Here is a 26214-nt window from a genome sequence, read left to right as displayed (position 1 = left end):
GATGATTTTCCAAGCAATAAAAACTCAGTTACTTACTGGAAAGAGATGTATGAAGTGCAAATGTTTTGAGACTGGTGAGCTCTTTCATTCTGGTTTCTTCTACACTTGTACAAAATATGTGCTCCCAGGCATACAGCTTTAATAGTTTAATGCCTTTGAGTATCTCATTGGTTTTCTTTAATCTCTCAGTAGAATAGTCCTTCATTTAAAGAGAAAACCAGGGGAAAAAAGTTGATAACAATTTTTAGTCTTAATGACAACCTCTTTTCTCCTCACTTCTGTTGTTAAATTCATTTTATAAATAATTTTATTCATTTGTGATTTTGTACAGGTGCCATACTGAGAAAAAGAATATAAAATTTCATTTTCTTTGCATTAAAATATTTACAACCATTAGGGGAAAACTAATTGACCCTTTTCTGCAAAGAAAAATAACTCAAAACATCCCAACCCTTCAAAGAGAGGATGAAACTCAGAGAGGTGGGTGAGTAGGTCAGTGGTGTCCATAACAATAGACAGAAACCTAAATCAGTGTATTTGCTGATGCAAGAATTATCTGGCATCTAGTTGTGGAAATAAGTGAGATATTTATCAATATATTTAATTGATAATTAATTTCCCCTAATCAGAAAACAGTAATTATAAGTTTTGGTAAAATCATAATCCAAAAGATATTATGAGTCAGAGGAAGTCAGAATAGAGCAACAGGAATGATTATTTCCAAAATTATGCAAGGACAAGTCCTCTGCACAATTTGTACCAGTTATAAAAAGTGGCACAACTCAACAGGATTGAAGTGTGCTGGCAATTAGACCCATGCATCAGTAATTGGGTTACTTGAATATTAAGATAAAAGGGATCTCTAAATATTTGGCAACTTAAATATCAAAGGCTTATTTAAAAAGTTCAAGGTTCACAGCAATAAAGTTAAAAATTAGACAAAGGAGCAGAAAACATTTCTAATTGGTGAACTAAATGAGGCAGAAAAATACAGCACTGAAGAAATTAGAGATGAATATATAATAATCCAGCAGTGCCAACTGATTTTTAGAAAATACCAAAGCTTGGGCTGAGAGTAAAAAGTCTCTAGACTTTACAGAGGGAGGTTGTGCACATTCTTTAATACTTTCCTGCTATAATTTATCAGTCATTTGCACTGTTTGCTGACATCCCATGAAATACAACATCTGCATGTGGGAATAACACCCTTTCATGAAGTGGAATTCAGACAAAATTGTGCTAGTTGGATTAAAAATACCATTTGCAGAGAAGGCAGGTCAAGGCCCACATACTTTTTTGAGATTCTCTTCTGACAAATTGTGAGGAAGGAAGAGACCCTGAGACACAGAAAAACAGACAGGGAGGGACAATGCAACTGAGGGATGGCCGGCCCAAATGCACACAGTGGTTTTCCCTAACTAAAAGAGCAGGACCCAGAAACCCTGTTTCTGGATCACAAATGTCACTGAAATAATTCACTTACAAGAGTGCTTTTCTGTGCCTCAGCCAGCTTGGTGGCTATGAAGTACTGGATGGGAGCTAAGAGCACGATAACAGCAGCCCCAACCAAGGCACTCACTCCCAGCAGGTTATAGAGGAGGATCACACCCATTATTATCTGTGAAGAGAAAGGCAACACAGGGTTAAAAAAAAAAATAAAATTAAAAAAAAATAGATTTCAATATGCCAGAACCACACCAAGAGAAAAATGTTTGTTCTTCTAATAAACACTTAAATGGTTCATAGAAATCAGCTGAGCCCGTACTCCAGGAGGTCACATTTGGAAAGTGTGGGAAATAAACCCAGAAGCTTTTCTTTTTGACATTAACTAAATAGTTTGTGTTAGTGCCTGGTAGTTCTAATTCCAGACTGGGTTTCCACAAAACTAAAGGAGCACTAAAATGATGGTGCTTGCCCCGAGGCATTTTACAGAGCTCCTGGCCTTAAGTCCTATTTACATTAGAGCTCCTTACCTCACTCTGGAAGCATTCAGAGGTCTAAGGGCTGTCGTGGATCACAGTTGCACTGTGTTGTACTGTCCCTGTGCAACTGCAGGCAGAGGGACACGGCAGACAGGCACTGAAGCATGAAGCAGATGTGCTGGGGCTGACACAAACTGAGCTTGGGCATCAATACCATGCAGCTCTGGAGGAAAATGCTGCCTTAGCCCTCCAAAGGGTTTGGGAACACTTCCCACAGAAGGTTACCTGGGAGTGGCTGTGGTGTGACTGCTGTGATTCTGGTTCCCAAGTTAATTCAAGCTCTGCTATATAAATATTTCTATTAAAAGCTCCACTTTGTGCTAGAGTGATGTCCTCAGCGATAAGAGAGCATACAGAATTAGTTGCATATCTCATACTTTTATCTCTTAAACAAGTCTGTCTTTAAATCTCCCTTCTTACTATACAACATCAGTAGTAAGAATCAATAGTGTTTAACATTTTTAAAGCAATATTTAGCTTTTCAGGCTCCTGTACTGCAAATTACCATACGTAGCCACAGTAATCAGATCACCTGTTCATTTAAATAATTTTCAAAGTATTGATAGCAATGCTTCCATCCACTTTAGTGAAATTAAACCATATATATAATTTCTAATTTCCGTTTCCATGTAGCCTTTTTTGCCTTTTTGTCATAAACTATTTCATGACACTCTAAACCCTACCCAACCCATTAATAGTAGTAATTACTGACTAATAAAAGAGATTACTGAAACAGTTTCAGGAAATTCAGCAAAACAGATCTATTATAAGAGTTGGTTCTACCCCTTTAAAACATTCTTTAATGTCAGTGGGATCACTGACAGGTAAGGATCATGCCAAAAACACCCTGAGCTAAAATTCTGAAGAGGCAACAGGAGTCCAAGCTTCATGGAAAATCAGCATGCCTCAGGTCATTAAGTCATTGGCATTTTTGAAGATTTCTTTCAAGGTAAATAATCTCAACCTTTCCTTCCTGAAGATCTGCCTCCATTTATTTCCCAGCATTTTTGAGAAGCAGATGTGTTCAGTGAGTCAGTTTGCTTAGATGAGAGCTCCTCTGAGCATTGTCAGTGCTCATGTCAGTCACAAAGCAGGCTTCAATTGCTGTTGGTCCTGCCACAAAACCCTGTTACAAGTGGGCACTGCAGAAGCAATGCTTAGGGCTGATGCCAGGTGGCAAAATAAAAGCAATGCATTTGTATCACCAGTGGAAGAAATAGGAGCAGGAAAAGGATTGCAGGTCCTCATTCTTCACAGACAAGGAAATCCTGCTTAAAAAACCCTCTCTCTTCACTGGCCCTTGGAAAAACACCTTTCTAGCCCTTGGGGCACCTTTCTGCTGTCTATTCTTAGTGGGAAGTGCAGGCTCCCCTCTGGATTTTGCAGCAGTGTCCCAGAGCTGCACTGTCCTCAGCCAGGCTGGAGGATCTCTGAAATCTGGCCCTTACTCAGATGCACTACCTGAACAGGCATTGCCCACAGATTGGGGCACAGGAACAAGAACCACATTAATTGGTTGGTTTCTATGGCAACCAAATTATTGATTTGTCCCAGTGTCATCTCTCCCATGGACAAGTTGGATGTAGAAAGCCTCAGGATCTTATTATATATCATTGCCTGTAAGAAAGGAGGAAAAAAGGAAGTTACCAAAATGATGTAATTATAAAAGAGCAGTAGCAGTGGGATGTTTCAAACTGCATCATCAGCCTTTACCTAGGACAGCCCTTCTCCCAGTCTCTCACCTGAGACAGAGAGAGATGGAGACAGAGTGAGAGAAAGCACAAGAGAGAGAAATGACTTTAAAAAACTCCAATTCCTCTTAAAATGTTTGTTGCTTAACGCAGACCTAAAATAGAACAAAAAATTACAACAAAATATCAAAATTTAGGAAACCGGCCAAAGAACTTTTTTAACAAGCATTTGGTGAGCCTGCTTTTCTGTGACACTGTCTGTCAAAGAGATCCTTGTTTCTGATAAGACAGGTAAATTCATGCTGTGAAGTTTGATCAGAGTGGGTATGTATTCCTTTGGGTTCCTTTCCATTACCTGGCCATTCCTCTCCATAAAATTTGTAGGAGTTAAACAAGGTTTAAAATTAATCAGGGCTTACATCTACTGAATTTTAAAGACAAATATTGTGAGCCCAATTTTCAGTTATGACCAAACATCGAATGCTGCAGCTCCAAGGAAGTTTTAAAAATAATTTGTCCTTTTTGACCTATTTTCTTCATGAATAAAGTATATCCTATAGATTTAATCAGAAATGCTTGGTAAATTAAATCAGCTGCATATGCTCCTAAGAGTCCCAATTTTGGTAAGTGGGAGTCACAAAAAGGAGTCACAAAAAGGAAATAACCAGGAGCTCTTTCATCCCCGAGTCTGTACCAGCTATCCTGGGAGAAGGAAGAAAATGTTTGAAGCAGCTCCATCAATCAGAGCAAATACAAAAAAAAAAAAAAGAAGCTTCCATGCTGAGATGATATTCCCATGGTTAGTTGCATCTGGCAAAACATCAGTTCCTGCTTCTGGATTGCTACTGCATCTTGAGGACCGTGGAGAGCCCTGCAACACCCCCCACCACGTGCTGGGCTGTGCTGGCTCCAGTCCATAAATAAGGCTCTCACAGAGGGTTAAGGGATGCTGGGGTTACAGACACAGCCCTGCAGATGAATCACTCCCATCCCATCCCACAGGGCTCTGTGCTAAAGGGCATAAATATCCAGTCACCACTCCCGACGCATGCACAGCGTTCCCATAAAACAAGGACACTCTGCAGATGGCTCTGTCCACATTCAGCAGAAACACACTCACAAGCAAACTCACAAAGCAGATTCAGAGCCAAAATGGCACTGCTGATCTTCATCTATCTCTCATTGTCTGCAAAGATGTGTTTTCGTATGTATGAGTTTTTATAGGTGTTAAACTTCCAACAGGTTAGAATGATGGGATTAGTTTTTAGCAAAGGGAATTGATGCCAGCAGTTTGCCAGCACTCTTTTGTCCAGTTTTCTGTATAGAAATACAGCACATATCTTCCCTGAAACCATCATTTCAAGCTCAATCTTCAGATGAAGGACAAAACAAAGGAAAGGATGAAGCTGGAGCTGTTATTAGTGAATCTCCTGGCAGATCTTTGCTCACCAGTAAGGCACCCCGGAGGTTGATGCCAGTCTCTGTAGTCACATAGTAGGAGGCCTGCAGGAATGTCCTCTGCAGGATAAGAGCCAGGAAGAGAAGGACTGCCAAGACATAAACATTCCTGAGGAATTCCTCCGATGAAAGGTAGGAGTTTGATGGATCCTTCACCTGAATAGAAAGGAAAAAATGATGCAAGTGCCGTAGGAGGGATTGTATATTCCCGAGAAGCTGGAAACAAGCAAATTTAATCATTGCATTAGAATAAAACACATTGCTGGTATTATAGGAAAGCTATAGAAATCAGATTTCTCACTGACCTCTATATCAAAATAATTTGGATACAAATTTAAAACTCTGCTCCTTTTCCAAAGACTGAGGATTGAGATGTTTTAGCAGTTCTAAAATGATTTCATTTTAGCAGGAAAGGAACAATAAGATCACCGTGTCTGCCCTGTCTTTAGTTTCCCCATCAAATTGTGGTGATTTGTAGGATAGAAATGCTACTCAGTAGAAAATAAAGCTCATTCCACCTGACCCACAGAAAAGCTGCAAGAAAATATTTTTTATTATATGGGATTAGTTATTTATGTTGCATTTGCATACTATGGAAACAATTCCTTCCAGAAGTATAGTCAATTATAGCCATAAATTCAGAATAACATTAGACTATACATGCCAGTATTCCACACAAAATGAGATTTAAATGCCTCAATATGGAAGAGAAAAAAAATATTGTTTAAAGCCCTTTGTTTTCATTTTCTAGTTTTTGTGTTCACTGTTCTGCTCTGTTTCAGGCAGAAAAGGAAACAAATGTACCAAAATACTCCAAGGAAGACTGTTCCTTTGGTATTTCCGACCCAGCTGGAAGCAGGATGCACTGGAATTCTTACAGGGAAAAAAAAAAAAGAAAAAAGAGAAGGAAAAAGCCTGTTCTACTGAAATATCCAGCATGATTCTGAGATGAAAGGTACGGGCAATATAAGAAAGAAAGCAATTTGCCCAAGTGTCCTTGAAAAAAGAGTTGCTTAAATGCATTAATGGTGTGATAAATATATTTGAAAACTTCCCTCTTAATATTCTGCTGCATCTAACTTCCCTTTGTTTTCATAGTGGGGGTATCATTAAGAAAATAACATTAGTAGATGGCTTTTTTTCAATGTATATAGAGTTCTCAGGAATTAAGGCAGAATAAGCATAAAATTAAATGTATTCACATTAATTGGAACTAGAGAGAATTTGAAGGAGTACTGTTAAATAGGAAGAAAAACCAAGGGAAAGTTTATCAAAATCCATAAATTAAAGGCACATGCATTCTGAAAGGTATCCAAGAGAAACAGTGACTATCACGAAGTCAAGTGCTTTCAGGATCTCCAATGATTCCAGTCTTCCCTTTAGCCAATGCTCATTAAAACTTCAAAAAGCAACAACTGAAGCCACTACACTGAAGAGGACAAAAGATAAAGGAAGCAGACAAGGTACAAATTCCTAAATCTGAGATCCAGAAATTATTTTCAAGCTTAAATACTTTGTTTGTTCACCATGCAAAAAACCCCAACATTTTTGAAGGCACAAAAGTATGCACTTTGCTTTGTAACTCTGTGGCTCAAATCTTGCATGTGCAGGTTCAAGGATGATAAAAAGCTTTGTTTGATAAGCTGTACAATTAAACTCTCCTTCAGTGCAGTGAAAGCCTCAAGCCAAATTGAGACCATCAGTCAAGAAAATGAATGTCATGAGTGAGCAGCCAAGAAAAAGATATGTGGATAGTGATGAGAGTCAAATACTTTATCTGGAGAGGAAAACGCTATTCTGTTACATACCTATCTGCTTATTTAGAGATAAAACACTCCAAAAACTGTATGGAGATGTTTCTCTGTCACGAGACAAATGCAGGAAAATATCTTTATAACTTCTTCTCTGGTGTCAGTAAAATAATTTTACCTGTATCTTTTCATTAGTTACTCATAAATTCTTTTTCTTGCGATAGAAAATGTTCTATAACAGAGGCTTGCTCAGCATTTAGATGTGATCCCTGAAAGTTCAGTCTCAGTGAAATTTGAAATGAGCACTGATCTGGCATCTCTTGTGCTTCTCCAGTACCAAGACCACCATTAAGTCAAGTGGATACTTTTCAATTTCTCAGTATGTGCCAACGCAGTTCATCACAGCAGCAATCAATACAATCAGCCACAAATAGAGACTGGCTACTGTCAGCTTCCCAGTGTAAAAAACAGATTTGAGAGAACTCAAAACTGTCAGTGAATTATAAACTGACAATTGGACAGGAATTAAGCAAATTCCCAGGCTGGATGCATCACTGAGGCACCACCAGTGTGTATCCTGCCTGAAACAAACAGGAACAGTTGAAAAGGAGCAGAAAAATGGTTCCTTCTTCCCAGAACTGCTGGGATGACTCCATCAAGACAGCTGAGGAGCTGAGTGGGGAGCCTCCACAGCCTGTCTTCCATTCCTACCCAAGTCTCTCATTGCTCAGGTTTATAACTTGACTGTCTCTCACAACAGAAATATTCAATTTGCTTGAGAGAAGCTATGAAATAACACAGTGATGACCACAAACTTATCAAAGCATGCAGCCAGCTATCTTAAATACCTGATATGACTCTAAAACTACTACCAGAACCTTTCAATCCACATTGTCAAGATACCTTTTCTGTGGCATTTGTATTATTGGTTGTATTCTGGAAGCCCTGGACAATGCCAGAAATGCAGAGTGGCCCAGCAAAGCCCAGCAGGTCGGCCAGGTAGCGGAAGGTGCTGCTGAGCAGGATTGGCCGTCCAAAAGCGCTGTACATGGCCAACCAAATGGAGGGACTCCGGTTGGGATGGTCCTCCACCTTTTTCTGCAAAACAGAAACAGGTACCCAGTGAAATAATAGAAGCCTCCCAGGCTTTATACAGCAACATTCCTGTCTGGATGCCCAAACGGTTCCTGAAAGGTGTTTTGGACCAGGTGAGGCAGCAAACACGCTGTAATTATCGACAGATTTCAGACATTCTTCACAGCAAATTCCAATTCTGCCTCCTCTTGGTAACTGTGGTTTCTCACCTCTACATCCCACCACTTTTCTCAGCCTGTGAACACAGGAATGCAAGCACAGATTATCATCCTGGCAGGCAGCCATTGTCCCTTGTCACATGTGTGCTCAGGGAAAGGTCTGACCTTTCAGACCTTTGTTCATGTGGGTAATCCTGGTTTCACAAGCTATAAAGGCTTCTGATTGCAGGAAAAACATATGTCAACTACAGGAATATAGTTTAATTTAATTTATCAGGAATTTTTTCCATCTCTTGGATGCACTCCAGGATGACACTTCAACCAATCAATAACTATGCTCAAAAAATGAAAGCAGCATACCAGGATGGGAGGTAAGATTAAATCAACCCAAAGGTCCTTTCTAGCCTTCAGATCTGTGAATTTACACAGTAACACAGCTCTTGGCTAAAACACCAACCAGCAGATACAGCTTTGTGTAATCAAAAGAGTTCTGGTATCTTTGAGGTCCTTTCAGTTTAACAAAGGAAGAGTTTTACTGACCAGAGCCATGCTCTGCAGCATGCCTCCTTGCACTTCAGGCAGCAGCTTTTGACACTTTAAACAAGCATCTGTCATTTCTCAAGTAGCACAGATGCCTGCAAGCTGCAAGCCAAGCCAAGCCCTCTTGAGCATTCACAGAGACATTTTAAGCACAGCCAAGCAACAACCACCCCCTGCCCCAGCAAGTTCACCAAAGAAAAAGCAAACGTGCCTGTAACCTGCCTGGCTGCCTCATGCCTTTTTTTCTCCCTCTTTTCTCAGTTTTTCCCTTTTATGCCATTTCCACAGTGAGGTGGATTATATGCATGATGCCAAAAATGGGCAGGTGGATCAGGTGGCTGCCAGAGACTGGGCCAGGCCAATGCAAAGAAGCTTAGGAAGGAGAAATAAGCACCATGGGGTCAAATTAGAGCCACCATTTCAGAAAGGGGTGAGAATGAAACTGCTTCCTCTGAGGAGGGAAAGAGCACAAGGGCCTCGTGTGTGTTGCCCAGACAAAAGGCTCTGAATTTGTGGCCTAATGGGTTTTGAGCCTGAGTGCCCTAAAAGGATTAATCATCATCCTCAAATAAATTATTAATAACTTTAACAGCTTGAGAGGAGCTAATTTATTGGGTAAATGGCTGCCATCTTTTGGGGAAAAAATTGTTATATTATTCTGGGCATTCAATTAATAGTAAATTTTTAAAATGGCAATAGTAAACCCTTATTTCTCTAACAATTTAACAGCCATTTTCACTGTTACTGCAATTCACACATTGGCCATCACTATATGAAATCTGTTTCCTTTTTATTGGAAAAAATACTAATTAAATTATCTGTTTTATTGCTAAACATTGGGGTTTTTTCTGGGTTTTTTTTTAATCAGGACTTTGTATTAGCTGAAGTATGTAACAGAAAGAAGGGAGAAAGACCTTTTTCTAATTATATATTCCCTTCCAGAATGATCCTTGAGTTTTATGGGCTTGCATAGAATGTTGTGGTATTAATTAACCAGTCTGGGCTGCTGTTCTCAGCTGTGCCACTTGATTAGGTTTTCCTTGTCTTTGTCAACATCTTTTCAGATTCCTAATTTTCTCTACCTTGGGCACTCCACAGCTGGAATGAAGGGCAGTGCTTTGTGATAAATCAAGTCACCTGTAAGGCTTGCCTTAGTAAATATGGAAATCTGACTGTTCCCATGGTTCTGGAGCTAGCAGTATAAGCCTGGTGCTGAAGGACAATGCCCTGTCCCTGTGATTGATAGTTAACACAATTTCATTCCTCCTTTTCTTTGCCCTAACAGCTAAGATCCATAGTGGCACATGAATAGCGGACATAGGAAACTAATGATCCTTGACTTTAAAAATTGATTTTTCTATTAAGTGCCCAAAAGAAAAAACATCAGGACAAACTATACAGGATTCAGGCTGGTGGATTAAACCAAATGCAATATCAATGTGCTAAATCTATTTTTGGATATGTGATCTATGATGCACTGATATGTGGTGTGCAACATCTAGACTGCTTCAATAGAAACTGAAACAAATGCCAAGCAACAACAGAAAGAGGATCACTTTTTTGGGAGGGGTGGGGGGGATATAAATGGAATTATGTGAGAATTGATACAATTATTTCTATTTTCATAGCATGCAGAAGAGATAGCAAGACAATGTCATGTGAGCCATCTCAAAGGCATTTCACAATACAGAGTATTCAAGGTCATGTTCAGCATCTTTCATTAAGGTGTGAGAAGAGGGGTTTGGGAAGGAACAGGAGTTTTCTCTCTGCAGGGCCACAGAGCACAGCTGGGATCAGCTATCTGCAGGCTCAGGCTGGGGTAACCCCCCTTAATCCAGAGAAGGCTGTGGGGCTCCCCTCACCAGTTGCAGGAGATTAGTGTAAAATACACACTTGGCAGCAGAGACAGTGGCATATCACCTCCTCCAGACTGCAGACCACACTCCAGTCTGAAGAATTTTCCTAATTCTGTGGCTGTTTTCTGGCCCACCCAGGCACAAGCCAATGCATTTCTCTACAGGAATGAACAGCAGTGAGTCCCACTGCCTGGCTCCTTGGATTTGCTGTAGCCATTTGGCTTACTTTAACTTTATCTACAAAATACCAGTTTACTTCAGGGTTGCAGCCTGTTGTGGAATAGTAGCACAAATGTGCTAGAGGTTGTGGTAATCTCAAGGCTTTAAGCAACTGCAGAACACAAAATACCTGACGTAAGGCAGCTTCAGAAATGTAGGTGAGTGCAACTGCATATATAACATTTATATAAGTGTTTATATGTGCATGACACACACTGAGGGAAACTACACACTGAAAGTTTGTGCTCATGCACATGAAAAATGCACATCTACCTTGCCTTTTGGCATCTGAACTGCATTTTTGTGCAGGCACAGACAGTACCTGCAGATGAGAAAGAGCTACAGACAAATGCTGGCAACCGCTGTTGTGCCTGTCATCATCAATGGCACAGACTCAGGTCCTTGGGCCATGTAGGTGCATATCCCTCTTTTGCCTCTTTAAGTAGGGCTCAGGCCCTTTAAGGAGCTGGTCTAATGCACTTTCTCCCAGGCTGCTGTGAAAAGCTCAGTTCCAAAAACTCAGTAGCTTTCTGCCTAAAGCAGAAGGATATTGATCCCTGGTCTCTGAAATCCTCAACTGCAGAAGGAAAGAGAAGCAAACTATATCTATTAAAATATAAATAATTGTACTGATAATAGTTTCATCTCAGAAGGCACAGAAAGGAGCCTGCAGCTCCATTAGCTGCTGGGAGCAAAGAGCTGCCTAAATGCATCCAGAAGTTTCCCTGGAAAATCCTGCTCTACCCAGTGAGTTTTCCCAACCATGCTTTCTGTACTAAGTCTGGCTGGGATGGAGTTAATTTTCTTCATCACAGCCTGTATGGTTCTGTGTTTGGGATTGGTGACTAAATCACTGCTAAGACACCAGTGTTTTGGCTATTCTTGATGTGTGGTTTTGGCTATTTCTCTGAAGAAAAAAAAGTGAAGATGAGTGTTTCCAGCTGAAACTATGGACAGAGTGTCTTCCAGTTTCATAAGTAGCTAAGATTTAAACAAATCTTTCACTATTAAAATCTAGCAAGTGATCAGTTTGTTGTGGTTTTAGTTTCCAGTTGCACTCAGTTTGGCAACTCTCTCCTGCTATAAACTCACTTAAAAGCAAACAGTAACTATTGGATTGGAACTTCCTACGCCAATGTTTCACCTTGGAACAAACAGTCCTAAGATAAAACTTCCTAAAACAAGGATTTAACGAAAGCTGAAGAAATTCAAAGGGACATTTTGGCTTTCTAAAGCTGAACAGTGACATGGACATCTATTATTACCTTTTGTTCCTCATAGGCTTCTTTGAGACAGACATAATTTGTCAGTGCTCTCATTGCAATTGGGAGCTTCCCAATGGCCTTCAGGTCCACAGGTTTCTTGTGAGCAGAAATAATGAGAGTGTTCATCCACCAATAAGTTGCCTTTGAGAGCAAATTGACAAATGGCTGCAGGAACCTCACCCCCAGATCCTGCAGATCTTCTGGAGGCTTTACTTTCTGAGGGTTCATGAAAAACACATACCTCTGCAGGGGAGAAAACAGAAAAACATGGGTTCAGAAATTATTTTATTGATAGTAATTTTTTAGTAAAAACTATGTGCAAGACACAACCACGGTCTCAAATTTGCTTTTAAAGGTAATTATATGTTGAATTTAAATATAAATTTGTTTGCAAATAGAAGCATTTCCATTTTGACAGATAACTGGCAAACAATTGAGCAACATGGGATGTGGATACTGTTCTGAACCCTACCAGTACCAACTATCTCAAGCTGAACAACAGTAAAAATGAATTCTTGTGCAAAAAATTTAATTCTAAGTTATTATGGGTATGAACATATGCTAACTTAAAGATTCACTACATAAATAGTTAATCAGCACTAACACAGCACAAGTTTTACAGATTGCATCCACCTAGACCTTCCTCATGTGCACAAATATAAATCCATCTACACTTTATGTAGACAGGCTTGCACACACACCAAGTCCAGGGGATACATCAAGGACATACATTTTACAGAGATTTAAATCACCATTGATATCCACAGAATTAACCAAACCTTTATGGCTAAGCGAAACTTGGGCCTAAACTTGACAAAAGCCAGAGTTCCTGGGACTAAGGAGCCATCTTCACCCCCGTGATGCCACTGATATTCTTCCAGATCCTGAGGGAGAAGGCACATACCCTGACTCGGATGACATTGATCTCCACAGCCATCAGCAGCCCATAGAGGATGACCATGATTCCAGTGATGCAGAAACGCAGCTGAGAGAAAGGCACCCCGTCCTGGCAGTATCTGACAAGCTTGATGGTTTTGGTGACAAAGGCCATTATCCAGTAAAGGAACAGGGCTGTAAAACAGATGCACATGCATAATTTAAAAGTAAATTAATACATAAGTGTAACTACAGCATTTTAGCTTTCATGGCTTGATACAGTGCAGGCAGAGTGATCCTCTATGTCACCAGCCCTTGTTTTCTTTTCTGGGCCACAACCCTTCAAACAGATCCACAATGGCAGATCTTCACACAGGTACAAAAGTCCACTGAAGGAGACTTAATCTGAAGGGGAGCTTTGTTCTTATGGTGAAGGAAAAGGCACACAACAGAAGACATATTGCCTCTTAGAAAAAGCAGGGTGCATCCCAAGTGAGAATACAGAAATGTGCTCATTTTGAAAAAGAGTTTATGGAATTTAGTGTGGGCCTGCATCCTGGCTGGTATCTGTCAGGGCCTTGTTTAGGTGGTTGAGTTACAGGCAATTTGGACAATATACTTGCATGGAACATTATTCTGTCATGTCTGGTCTGACCATCTCCTGACTGAGAGAGCAGACAGGATAATCTCAGAATCAGATGCAAAAGGTATTGAGAAAGAGCAGCATCTGCACAGGAGTTTGTGGTCACATCATGATTCCCAGTGGCCTTTTAACTGCAGACAAGTTTTTCCTAAAATTATCACCAGGGTTAAAGAATACCTAAAAGTTCGTGATAGAAATGACACAGGCATGCATGGCTTTCTCTTTTGTAAAAATTTTAAAAGTAGTTTTCAGTGTGTACCTTATGAAAGGTGTAATAACTCCTATGATACCACCAGTTGCAAGAGCAGAAACTTTCCTCTCTGTTTTAATAATCTCACACATTTCACCATCCTTCTTAACCTACACAAGCTGACTTTGGCTAAAATACTGGGATTTGTAAAAGCACATAAATATCAGACCTAGACTTACCCAGCAGTAACTTTGGAAAGTTGGATGTTTCAATATTATGGTAATAGACTATGGATACAGTGGCAGCCACAAATCCCATTATAGCTGGTAGAAAGAGATGCAGGTGGCGAGATTTCATTTGTCTGAAAATAAATATGGTATAAATTAGTGTAATTAGTGCCTTTTTTTCGCCATTGTGTGAAAGCATAGGTGTTCTGCTAATTTATTGAAGAGGACAAACGTTCATTTCCTAGAGACAAAAAGATTTTTGTCCTCATGAGTGCTTAACTTTGATCAATATTTGCTTGCCATTATAGCTTGAGAGAAGAATGAATGGTAAGAACAATGGCTTCACCTTCATCCCATTAAAACCTGGACAGTTCCTGAAAGGATTCTATGAACTTTTTGGGGGAAACTTCCTCATGCCTTACTAGCCAGCCAATCAGACATTAACACTGTCCATTAAGAAATACAATTAGCGTTGTTATCCACCAAACTCTGATACTTACGTGTCAGAAACAATCCCCTCTGCTATTTCACACACGTGCACGAACAGCAGGGTGAACGTCAGGATCCACCGAAGGTTGTGCCCGGGGAAGTGCAGCCAGGTATTGTGGTGAATCTGCACTTTGGAGCTCTGGCTTCCCCAGCCTGGGAAATGATAGCAAGGAAAGAGAAAGGTTATCTCGCAGCAAGTCAGTGACTGATCTGCTTATCAATTTCCTGGGCCACATTTACATGCAGTCAGTACAAACTACAGACTACAGGACTGTTGTTACTGAAAAGATGACCAAGGAGTATCTCAGTTGCCCGGTAATTTAAATCAAACCCTGAAGACAATGAGACAATCCTTTTTTCAAATTACAATCAAAGAAAAATCCTTCCTGAGCAAGACAAATGAAAACAACAACAAAAAAACCCACCCCAAGTGGCCCCCTCAGACGACAGGGACCAACAGAGCCGAAGTGACGGCGTCCTCACGTCTTCCACAGTCACAGAAAGGGCAGGAAAAATTTCCAGCTGATGTAAAAGTTGCATCCTCAAATGAGGCCGCAAAGAGATGCATTTACTCAAAACAAGTAACATTTGTTATCTGTTTCAGGGGTTGAGAGCACAGTCTGAGTGAAGAGTGATTTCACAGCTTCTCTCCCTCAGGTGCAGCCCAGCCTCTGCACTGCTGGCCCTTCAGGGCTCTCCACACAGCGCCGGGACTCAAACTAATTAACAAATTCAACTTGAAGCCAATTTCCCTGTCATCACCTCAGATGTCACCTCCCCTTTCCAGCAGAGATCCTCTCTGAGGGCAGCAACCCAGCAAGAGGTGGGACACAGAATATAGTAAAAAAATGCAGTGAGCCCCAGATGTTGAGATGAAATTATGATGTCCGGCTCCAGATCAGAAGGCTGAAGGATCTGCTTTATTAAAACTATACTATATTACATGAATATACTATTTAAAGAGATACCATACTATTCTACATACTTGCTTCTTACCTACCTAACTAATTAACAAAACCCATGACTCTCTGCTGAGAGTCTGAGACACAGCTGGATATGACAGGTCACTGAACCCAAACAACCTTCACCAGAATGCAACCCAGCCATCACTTCAGGTACCACATTCCACATGGGGAGAACAAAGGAGCAGAGACAAAGATTGTTTTCTCTTCTCTCTGTGCTTCTCCTGAGAGATGGAATTATGTCTCTGTCCAGAGAATGTGAATGTCACACAGAGGATCTGAGGGAGGTGACAGGGCTGGGGAAACTGAGGTTTGATCACACAGCGAGCCTCAGCTCTGTCTCTTCCTGCACAGGTACAGGGCTGTGCTCAGCCAGAGGGCCAAAAAGTCCCTCCTGCTGTAAAGCAGCTCCTGGAATTCCCTGACAGGCTTCCCAAAGCCTGTAGGGAATCCCAGCAACAGCACATTTTGGGGAAGTAAAGAAATCAAACCAAAGGAAACAAAACTAACTCGGTTTAAAACCCAGGATGTGCTTTTGCTACACAAGGATGCAGTGCCTAATCATGCTTAGGGGCTCATCAGGCGACTCAGGAACACATAAACCAAAACCTAAGTTTATTCATTCTTGGAAACTGTCAGCATTTCACCATTTCATCCTTGGTTAAGACACAAAATTCTGCAAGAAGAAATTATTCTCTCTTCTCCATAGCTATCTCAAGCATTTTCCACAGCTTTCTAAGCCTTTTTTAAGCTAATGGGGTTTTCTTTGACCTTGCTCCTGTTTTTTGTCTCTCTCAAGCTGCTTTTTATTTTTATTTTGTCCACACAAACCAGCTTATCATCAAATTTCTTGTTTGGAGTCAGTGTATACCATGGACTCCAGTTGGCTTTTAAAGCTCTATTCAACAGCTACTTGTCCTGATAATTAGCATATAAAATGGAAAACAAAGAATTACATACTTACACAAATAGCATACAATTTAAAATCCTATATTTTTTCCTAATGTTGTCACAAAATAGAGGGAATTTTCAGCAGCTGCAATACTATTTAAAAATTAATAAAAATTAAAACCTCTAAAAAATCAAAGCAGCACCTGATGCTAGAGTGTTCTAAAATATTATATCTGCCCTCAGACCTTGCATTGTACTTCCATTAAATACTTCTGTACAAAGCCCTGTCCTTCAAGGATGACCTGCATCTCACCTCAAAGGAAAAGCCAGCACTGAGGTAAAATTCCAGCACTGTTGGAGAGTTTCCATAACCCTGGGGTTTCTTTCTAGTCTTTATAATTTGTTATAATTTGTTTCTTATTCTCTTGATTAATTATTTAATTAGTTTTTTGTTGCTGGATCATGTCACAGTTAGGTACAGGGTGTCTTAGCCCAAAGGTTCCTGTAGCATTTTATTCAACCACTTTGGAGTCTTTTTGCATGATGAAGGCCCTTAAATCTCCTGTCCAAATACAGTCCCAAAGTCAAATCTTCCTTGTAGAAGAAATGCATTACCATCTATACATGCAGCACCAGGAAGGTAACATGGAAGAACTGACTTGGCATTTCTCACACAGTTGTCAGGAGAATATTTATTTTCACTAATACTTTTGATGGTTATTCAAGTCGTAATCTCCTATAAGCAGTTAGAACATTACTGTTTGATCTCTCTGGAAAAGTATTAAATTGTATTTATTTCACCACTGCAAATTAACTGGGATAAAAAGGCAACTGTAGAAAAAACATATCATTAGAGTACTAGCTTAGATGAGGTTTCTTACAAGACTATATGAGTTAGAGCCCCTCCACTGTCCCAAATTCCTCAAGAGGGATTTATAATTTCTTATTTTTTATTTCTGTTGGGAAAAAAAATATATATCTCTATTGCTCTACTTTTTCTTACAAATGTTGGCAAAAGAAGAAATTTTTCTATTTTAAATATTTCTTACACCTATCCTAGCCTTAGATCCAAGGTGAACATTTTGGATATTCTCTGTAATTCATGTAACTTCAAAGACATTCAGACCCACTGCTCTAAGTCTTCTAATATCCAGTAATAACAAAGGCTGCAAGTTGCCAATTTCAAATCTGAAGAAAATTTCTGCAGAGAGAAGTTTGATAGCAAATTTGGATCTGATCTCTCTGGTTCTCATCCATCTCTTCAAGCTGATTAGTTCAGATTTATATCTAAAATTCCCACATTTCAGCAGGTTGGCCTCACATCCTTCGGATGAAGCCATTCTTCCTCTTCTTTTTCAGAATTCATAAATACAAAGCATTTAATGGTTCCACCAAGCCCATGCAAACATGACTGAGTATAAACACATGCTGGAGTGTTTGTGGGATGGCAGGGCTCCATGGAATAACTCACCAATGAACAGAATGGGGAAGGTGATAAACAGCAGGAAGACATGAGGGACCAAGTTGAGGGCATCCACAAAGCAGACGTTCCTGAGGACACCAGCACTGATGTTGTAGGCTGAGGCATTGTCATTCCCACAAAATGCGAGTCTCATCTCTTCCAGAGGTTCTGGCTACTACAGAAATGAGAGAAACGTTGACTACCAAGAGTGCCAGCATTCCCTTTGGCTAAAGACAAAATAAATATAATAAAAAGACGAGGAAAGAGCATATTGAAGAACCCATAGAGAACAACACAGTTGCATTTTGAAAATTATTTTGGGCTATGTCAAATACAAGCACATTAGAAGGCCGTGTTTATATGACATTAGTATTATTTATATTTTCATAATATTGTTTATATTTAGCTGCATTCATTATTTAAGTGCTATTTTTAATACATTATGCTATAACTTCTAGTACTCACTGAAGGCACAAACACTATGCTGAAATAGCTCTGTGAGACTGTAAAGAAAGAAAGTAGAAGATTTTAAAAATAAGGATTTCCATTTCTCGTAACAAAACCAAATGGACAAAAGTTGAGCTGTGTGTTGCTGTTTCTTTGGAGCCATATCTCCAACAATTTGTTGCACTGCATTCCCCGTGCAAGCTCTGAACCTTTGGTATTTGTGATCTGGCAGCTTTGCACCCACTAATATTTTGTATTTATTTCTTCATTGTCACATAGAACAATGGCCACACACAGGAGACATTACTGAAAAATGACCAACTCTTAACCAAAGTAGGTATTGAAGATTGCCTAGGCAATAAATCAGCATTTATGTTTGATCCTGAAAACCCTTAAACATGTGCTTAGACTCATCCCAGCAGTCTCTGACTTCCGTGACTTCTTGTGAGATTATCTTTGTACACCACGATAATCTCCTGTGTTCGTGCTTGCAGAGCATGGGCCACAGAGTGATCCTGAGTAATGGCCAGGTTCTGGCTTAAATCAACCTGTGCATCATTTATCCTTTCAGTCTTCTTTACCAGAAGATGAAAAAGGACTGCAAACAAAGTCTTTCCTTGCTCATTTCTTTGCCTGAAACTTACACAGAACAACATAGTGCTGCAGAGTAAGTTGTGGAAACTCATTTATCCACACCTTTTTCTTTTCTCAAATTTTACATGCTAAAATAGAAGGAATAGATTTAATTCAGCAAATCATCTGTCTGCAAGAACGGTGGCATTAATAGGTTTTGCAGAATCAGAACAAGATAGGAATGCAGAAAATGCAGAAATGCAGTTTAAAAACAAAAAAAAAGTCAGTTGAATGTAGAGAAAAAGATTTCCTTCCTTCCTCATATAGTTACTAGTTCTGTAAGTTGTTTAAACAAGATAATCATAACAAGGTAAGTATAAACTACACAGGTAGTCCCTTAGAGACAGAACAAATATGCAGATCTTCACAAAAATATAGAATTCAAAGAAGCATATTGAACCTCTGCTAAAGCCTCTGTTAGTGTTTAAGCAAGTTCTTTTTGGATCTGAAAATCACACCCATATCAAAACACATCAGAGAAAAGGAGTTCCTTTGAAAGGAGTGTAATAAATGCACTCCCTTTCCCAAATATATCATCAGTTTATGGCTGAGATTCACCAGAAGTTAAACGTAACTCACATTCAGGTACTCACTGTGAGGCAAAAGCTGAGGGTCAACCAACTCAAACTTCAGTAACCACCATCTGCTAACAGTCCATGTGCTGTAACACAATTTGATGGAGATTTTGGGCCATTCTCTATAATGAATAGAGTGATATGACCACTATCATTCTATAATTTTATTTTTATACCTAAATATATGCATAAGGCTAGTAACAAAAAAAGAAACATTCTGTTCTGACTATATTGAGAAGTTATTAGCAAAACAAAAAAGGAATTTAAAAAAAAATACAAAGAGGTTGTTTGGGTTTAATTTGTGAGAGCTTGACATGTCTTCTTTAAGGGAAACATAATGATAATGGTAATCTCTTGAAAATCAGAAGTGCTGTTTCCTCATTTTTATCAAAGGTCAGAAGTCCAAGGGAGTTCTGCTGGGAATTTTCCTCCCTTTCCCACAAGGATGACTCTCTTCTGAGACAGCATAAGATGCTGTTGTGGTCTTGTGGTTGGAGCGGTACTGAAAGGCAGGAGAATCCTGGGTTCAGATGAACACTGAATCATTGACTCCCTGTGTAGCTTTTGGCTTCTAGTCAAAAATCAATCTGAGAGAAAGGATGGAAAACCACATCCAAGGGAAGCTAAGGGAACTGCTGGTTTTACCCCATTTTTCTGGAAGGGAAATAGAAGAGAGGTAGCAGATGTTCAAGTGAAGGACTACTAATTGCAGGAAGAGTGTTTTCTCCTAACTGGAGACCACCATCATTTTGCAGAGGTTTCCTATCACACCTCACACTATATTGCTAAAAGCTCTTGTGCAAGATGTGTCTTTGAAGAATCACATCTGAATCTTCACAAGAATCTGTGCTGTGCCAGTTTTGTGATGGAGTATGTCCAGTAACGCTCTTAAAACCAATTGTCCTTTGCACATTGCCAGGGTTGAGAAAAGAACCTGGTCCTATTAATTAATACTAATATCTAGAGACAGTGCCCATCATACTGGTGATCTTTTTCAAGAAAAGGTAAGGGCAGTCTACTCACAATACTTTTGTTCATTTCAAAAAAAGAGAAGTAGAATTTAATTGCCTTCTCTTAAAAATAGAGAGAAAAATCAAGCCTAGGTTGGTTAGTTTGTAAAAATTGAAAATAAAAAAGATTACATGGCAAATGAAATGAGATAGGGTAACTGACACACTAAATTCCTAAGATTTTCGATCATAAAACCTCATCATGAATCAGTTTATCCAGTGACCATGTTCATTAAACTTCCACAGGCTTAAAATCTATCAAAATATTCTGATCAGTGTTGTGGTGATGTGCTGCCCCAATGCAGCTTTGGCTTCATAAAATGTCAAATCATCAAGTGTACAACTTCCCTGTTTAGCAGCACTCAGCTTGGGACACACACCAGTACAATTTGGCACTGACAGGAGATAGAGGAGATAAGAACTGCGGAAACCTTAACAGTCCTGTGATCCTTCCTCCCTCCCCTCCTTTCTTCCACCCATTTTTCCATTTCCACTGGGAAACGAGCTGTGGCTGGAAGTGGAGGACTCATGTTTTGCATCTGTTGGCATATCCAAAATTTCATAACACCTGCTGCTGCTGGCAGTTCTCTGGATGTTCAAGAATGGTGAATGAAAACACCCTGCACTACCTTGAGCTCAGAGAAATAATGTCATCTCCAGCGTGCCTTGTGGGGAGACAGGAACCACTCCATCCTTCCCATCCATTTTCTGGTTCAGAAGGCAGATCCCACACACCCTCCACAGTTTTGTGACTCAAACCGCTGGACCTTGCTCTGCTTTTTGGAAAACTTAGACAGAGGGGAGACTCTGGAGTGGAAACATGCACAGAACCATCACTCCCTGGAATAAAGCATGTAATGTAGTTCCTGACTCTTGGCACAGGTTTCCTAGATAAGGGGAATATACTGGATGAAGTTTTGCTGATATCAAAGGGAGGATGCTTTGCATTTATAGTCAATACCCTTTGGTTGGAAGCTGAAATTAGCTATTACTTTCTGCAGCATCAGGGCATGCCTCCAGAAGCTCATTTTCATTAGCCTCAAAGTTTAACAAGCTGCCTTCTTCCCCAAAGAAGGACAGAAAGAAAGCCCCTAAGGCAGAACAAATCCTTGATTTCTCTAGACAGTACAGGGCATTTTTCAACAATGCTTTTGCAGCTGCACTAAAAATAGCAGGAGTTGGACCATGACAAGTTTTCAGATGCAATCTCTCCTCCAATGAAACAGTGCAGCCTTCAGTCATTTTCAAATAAAAATTTGATAATATAATGGCAACATTTCTTGTGCCCACACTCAGATCCCATGCTTGGAAAGTTAAGTGTAACTACAGGAGGACACATTTTTAGAGGTGCAGAGTAAGCTTCAGACTAATTAAAGAGTCAAAGTTACACTTTTAAACAGGATTTCAGTATTGTAAGTTGAAGAGATCTTTAATAATTCTAAGAATTTTAAGAGGTGTTAAAAGGCCTCAGCTACAATGACTTTCAATGAGTCCTAGTTTTGAAAGCTTTCACTCAAAAACTGAGCCTGGAAATGAAGACAGTTTGAAGATCTTGATTACAGTTACCCAGTGAAACAATGAAAAGGCACCATTCCCTTCATTCTGTACAACCATAAGTTTTCATTAAATGAAATGGGAATGTGGAAATTAAGGGGAAAAAAAAAATCCACCCAAAAAACCAAAGCCAAAACATGAAGAATTGAAGAACTGCAGTGTGCTTACTGCTGTAAGTCATTGAAAACTGCAGCAGGAAAGAAAGAGGGAACACTTCTGTGACTGACCACTGATCAAATTTGGTTCCCTGAATAAAAATTAAAATATTAAACTATTCTTCCTTTGGCTTTTACTCTTCTAGTAAGTAAATGCTGGGCTTCAGTCAGAACTACATCTGTAGAGAGGGAAAAAGAGGTATCTTGCCCATGTGAGGAAGTGCTGCTTCTTTCTCTCCACACTGAGCTTTATTCAAGTACATCACTAAACAAACTGAATACTAATTCTGCTTTTCCCACAAAAAACTGACAGAATGCTGATCACACAGAACAGTAAAACCTGTAATGCTGAAGGTCTTTGAATTAGACCTAAGCAAATGAGAATACAGAGCTGACTCAAGTTTTCCCACCCTGTGGTCAAAGGTGATTTTCTCCTTCCCAAAGATGAGGAGGCAGACTTTTTAGTCTGTATGTGAGGAGAAATCAAAGAGGTAAAACTGAGCTGCAGAGCCACAGGAGGTGAAATTTGAAGAGATTTCTGTTGTAACAGGGACAGAAGAGATTAAAGCCTTTAATGCTCCAACTCAGAGAGGTTATCACATTCCAGAGCAGCAGCTGCCCTCCTACACCTGCCAGGACCCTTCCCTGGGAACACTGGAAACAGCACTGCCTGGGAGGGTACACAGGTGAATTAAGCAGCAAACCCAGGTAGGTTCATCACCCTCAGCAGTCTGCCTGCCTTGCTGTGGGCTCACAGTCCAGCAGAGAGCCACACAAACATACTTCAAGTCTCACAATTAACAGTCCTAATCACTGTGGTGCTGTTCCCAAGATAAGAAGCCCTGCTCACATCAAGCTCAACATCAGAGCTGAACTGCTGCAGTTGCCCTACTTCAATTCCCAAGCTGGCTCATGCAGGACTGTCTCAAGGTCATAGCAGTGGAGAAATGTCCACCAGTCTCTTAGCAAAATTTATCTGCGAGTCCCAAACGAAGGGAGAGGCACTGGAAAGCAAAAGCCTCTTCTTCTCATATGGATTGACCTTTTCTCTAAGCTCATGCTCAGGTAGGAACCTTTGGAGCTGAGAGCTTCTCTACAGGGAGCTGGCTTTGACTGGCAATGTCTGAACAAAATGGGGGCAGTGTAACTACCACACTGAAAAAAGAAATTGTGTAACCTAAAAGTGAATATTCTGCAGAAAACAGATGAAGGGGTAGCAAATTATTTTGAAATTTATTGGTCATCTGCAGTTATGAACCACTACTTTTCATCACGGAGTAACAGCCATTCAGAATAACTTGAGGTGCTCATAAACTCATTTAAAAAGACAATGTTATTTATAGTCACTACAAAAAAAATGGCTTTCCCAGAGAAAGTTTCACTTGCTGTTGAATACAGTAGGCCAACAAGTTATTCTGGGGTAATTACACCAATGTGGGTACATCACAATTAGCTTCAGTGCTAATTATAGCAGGAATGTTATACTTTATTATAATGTTGCCAAGCATGCTAGGTTTAAGCTATCATTTCAGACATGGAAATGTTGTAATGGGACAAAGATCATCTGATAACAAGTGTGTGCCATCTGAGGACAGCAGCTACATTCAGCAAGGCAGCAGGAGTGCCAAGTGCCAGGTAGTTTTTTGTTTCAACACTTGTAGGCTGGAAGGCCTTCATCTTTCTAAGTTACTGCCATATTACTCACTTTAATTTCTGTCTTTATGAACTCTACAACTCATCAGAGATTCTCAGAGGTGGTTTTTCCATCTCCCTTTGAGAATGGCTTGTGCTGAATAGTCAGTATGAGCTAAAGCCATCAGCCAAAATTCATGGAGGAGGGGAACAGAAAGAAAAATCATGAGGATGGGCCCATGTTGGTACCAGTGAAAGACAAGTTTCAGCTCTCCTTTACATCATTTGGGAATCTGATTCCCTGTGGGTTTACTTTAATGCAGATATGAACTATCTGAACAGCAGTTCACCCTTCAATTAAATAGCTAAAAAAGCCCTCATGTCCTTTAAGCATTTAAATTTTTATGCTAGGGTCCCCATTACTGGCAAGTTAAGACTTCCTGATTTTAGGCTAAGGTGGACAGACACAGTCATAAGAGAATAAAGAAAAAACAGAACTAAAGTGATTAATGAACAAATATTCCCTGTGAAGAGAAGTTTTGGGAAGAAAGAAAATAGGTCAAAGTCGTAAACATGGAAATGACAACACATTGAACCTAAGCACTCACAAATCTCATTTTAACAAGCATAAATGGGGATTCTCAGGGCACTAAGCCAGTTCATGAGATATATTTTCCGTAAGCAATTCTGAAGAAGACAATGGAAAAATGGTAGATAATCTAAATTTCCATTAAAATTATGAGAACACCCTCACCAAGTACAAAACTATAAGAATCCTAATTAAAGACATTTTAACTACCTTAAGAGTCTTTTAAAGTGGACTTTAAAATCTTCATATTCAAGAGTTTAATCTTACCTGAGTTATCACTCTGATCGTCATGCTCTGCAAGGTACTTATGACTACAAAAAAATGAGTATAAGTACACTCCTCAGGTGGAGCTTGTTTGGGGGAATAAGAATATTTTGAAAACATTTATTGCAGTAGTTCTGTTGTCCATACTTAAAAAAAAAAAAGATATAAATTGATAGTTGCACTTCCTAATTAAAATATATCTGTTTACAGAGCATATTTGTGTCTCAGTTCAGATCAAATTTCATTTTGGTCTTAAACATAATGTGCATTATATGCCCATATATACATATAAACATGTATGTATATACATATGTGTATGCATATAGGTGCAGGGTGAAGAAAATACTCGGAGTTTTACAAAAGTACTGAGTTCTTATCTTCTCGATAAATCACAAAAGCAAAATTTGTCTTTCCTTCTGGAATTTCCCATAGTACATTTTAACTAAGGACAAATTATTAATTTATAGCTTTGAATGGAAGGCCTAACTCTGAGGTTTTCCATAGATTTTAGGTTAGTACTCTGAATCTTTTTCCTTTCTAGGTTGAATCCTTCTAGTTTGCTCTTCTTATCTTCCTAAAAGCACTCTAACCCAACCCATGGGATCTGTAGTCTTGCAAAGAGCGCTGCTGAGGTAACGGCAGAAAGCACTGTCCCTTTAAAATCCACTTTATCAAAAATGACCACATACAAAAGACAATTTCCTTTTTATTCCTTATTGAAGCTGTGACCAGCTATGCTCCACAGACCCCTCTTCCTTCCCCTGGGCCTCGGGATGATGAATTACCTCTGGTGCCTGTCAGCATTCGCAGCGCAAACTGCCGTGTGCCACAGCCTGATCCAAACGGTGCTGAAGTCAATGCAAAGAATCTCATTGACTTCGGGAGCCTTCTGGATCAGGCTCCAAACACAGGGAAAAGCACAACGGCAGTGGTGCTAAAACAGGCTACTGGCACTGCAAAGCATTTCACACAAACATCTGCAGTGGTCTCACACATCTAAATACATCGTTTTTTGGTTTTTTTTTTCTTTCTTTCTTTCTTTTTTGGAAAGCTTCTCCATACAGTGCGATCCCCAACACCAGCGTGCTACGCTGCCTGCTGTAAAACCTTCGACTTCACATTGCCAAGACAGGACAGTTTAAAAAAAGAAACATAACCCTGTGAACAGCAGCAAAGAAAACATCAGCAGGATGGGGACGGTAAAGGCTGAGAATGCCTGCGAATGGAAAAGGAAAAAGAGATTGGAGTTGTAATCCCAGGAAAGAACGAGGAGCAGCCCTGTCCCACAGATATAAAGGGAAGGAGGAGGAGGAGGTGGTTAGTGGGAGATAATGGGGGGAGGGTCATCGCATGCCCCGTTTGCTTGCTGAATGTTAGATCAAACTCTGCAGCTTACCTTTGTAAACACAACCCCAAAATACCAACCCAAAGTGTCACTCGGTTGTGCTATGTGATCAATATCATCCCGATGGCAGGATTTTCCTCCACTTAGTGAAGCCGCTCCAAGCCCTGGAGTGGATTATTTTTAGGCTGGTGATGGGAAGATCAGCTGCTGCCTCCTATCGAGTTTCCAAAGTGCACAAACTCTTCTTGCCTTTCT

General features: G+C 39.9%; 1 protein-coding gene across 14 annotated transcripts in view; it reads right to left on the bottom strand.

Annotated features, from left to right (window-relative positions):
- ABCC9 (ATP binding cassette subfamily C member 9) overlaps positions 1 to 26214 on the bottom strand; it is a 69505-nt gene extending 43291 nt beyond the window's left edge. For 4 of the 14 annotated variants that reach the window (XM_085569362.1, XM_021539188.4, XM_085569364.1 and 1 more), the window contains exons 1-11: positions 26011 to 26213; positions 17765 to 17930; positions 14452 to 14593; positions 13964 to 14085; positions 12920 to 13086; positions 12016 to 12258; positions 7786 to 7980; positions 5123 to 5287; positions 3444 to 3599; positions 1484 to 1618; positions 37 to 199 (exon numbers count right to left, since the gene is read on the bottom strand). In XM_085569362.1, coding sequence (XP_085425488.1) covers positions 37 to 199; positions 1484 to 1618; positions 3444 to 3599; positions 5123 to 5287; positions 7786 to 7980; positions 12016 to 12258; positions 12920 to 13086; positions 13964 to 14085; positions 14452 to 14593; positions 17765 to 17909 — 1633 coding nt within the window. In that variant the 5' untranslated portion in view covers positions 17910 to 17930; positions 26011 to 26213. The other 10 variants (XM_085569353.1, XM_085569352.1, XM_085569363.1 and 7 more) reach the window with 8 other exon arrangements.

The sequence above is a fragment of the Lonchura striata genome, chromosome 1A (assembly GCF_050655825.1).
Source record: "Lonchura striata isolate lonStrDom1 chromosome 1A, ASM5065582v1, whole genome shotgun sequence".
Lineage (NCBI taxonomy): Eukaryota > Metazoa > Chordata > Aves > Passeriformes > Estrildidae > Lonchura > Lonchura striata.
The sequence above is the reverse complement of the archived record's forward strand: the minus strand, read 5'-3'. Positions and strand labels throughout refer to the sequence as shown.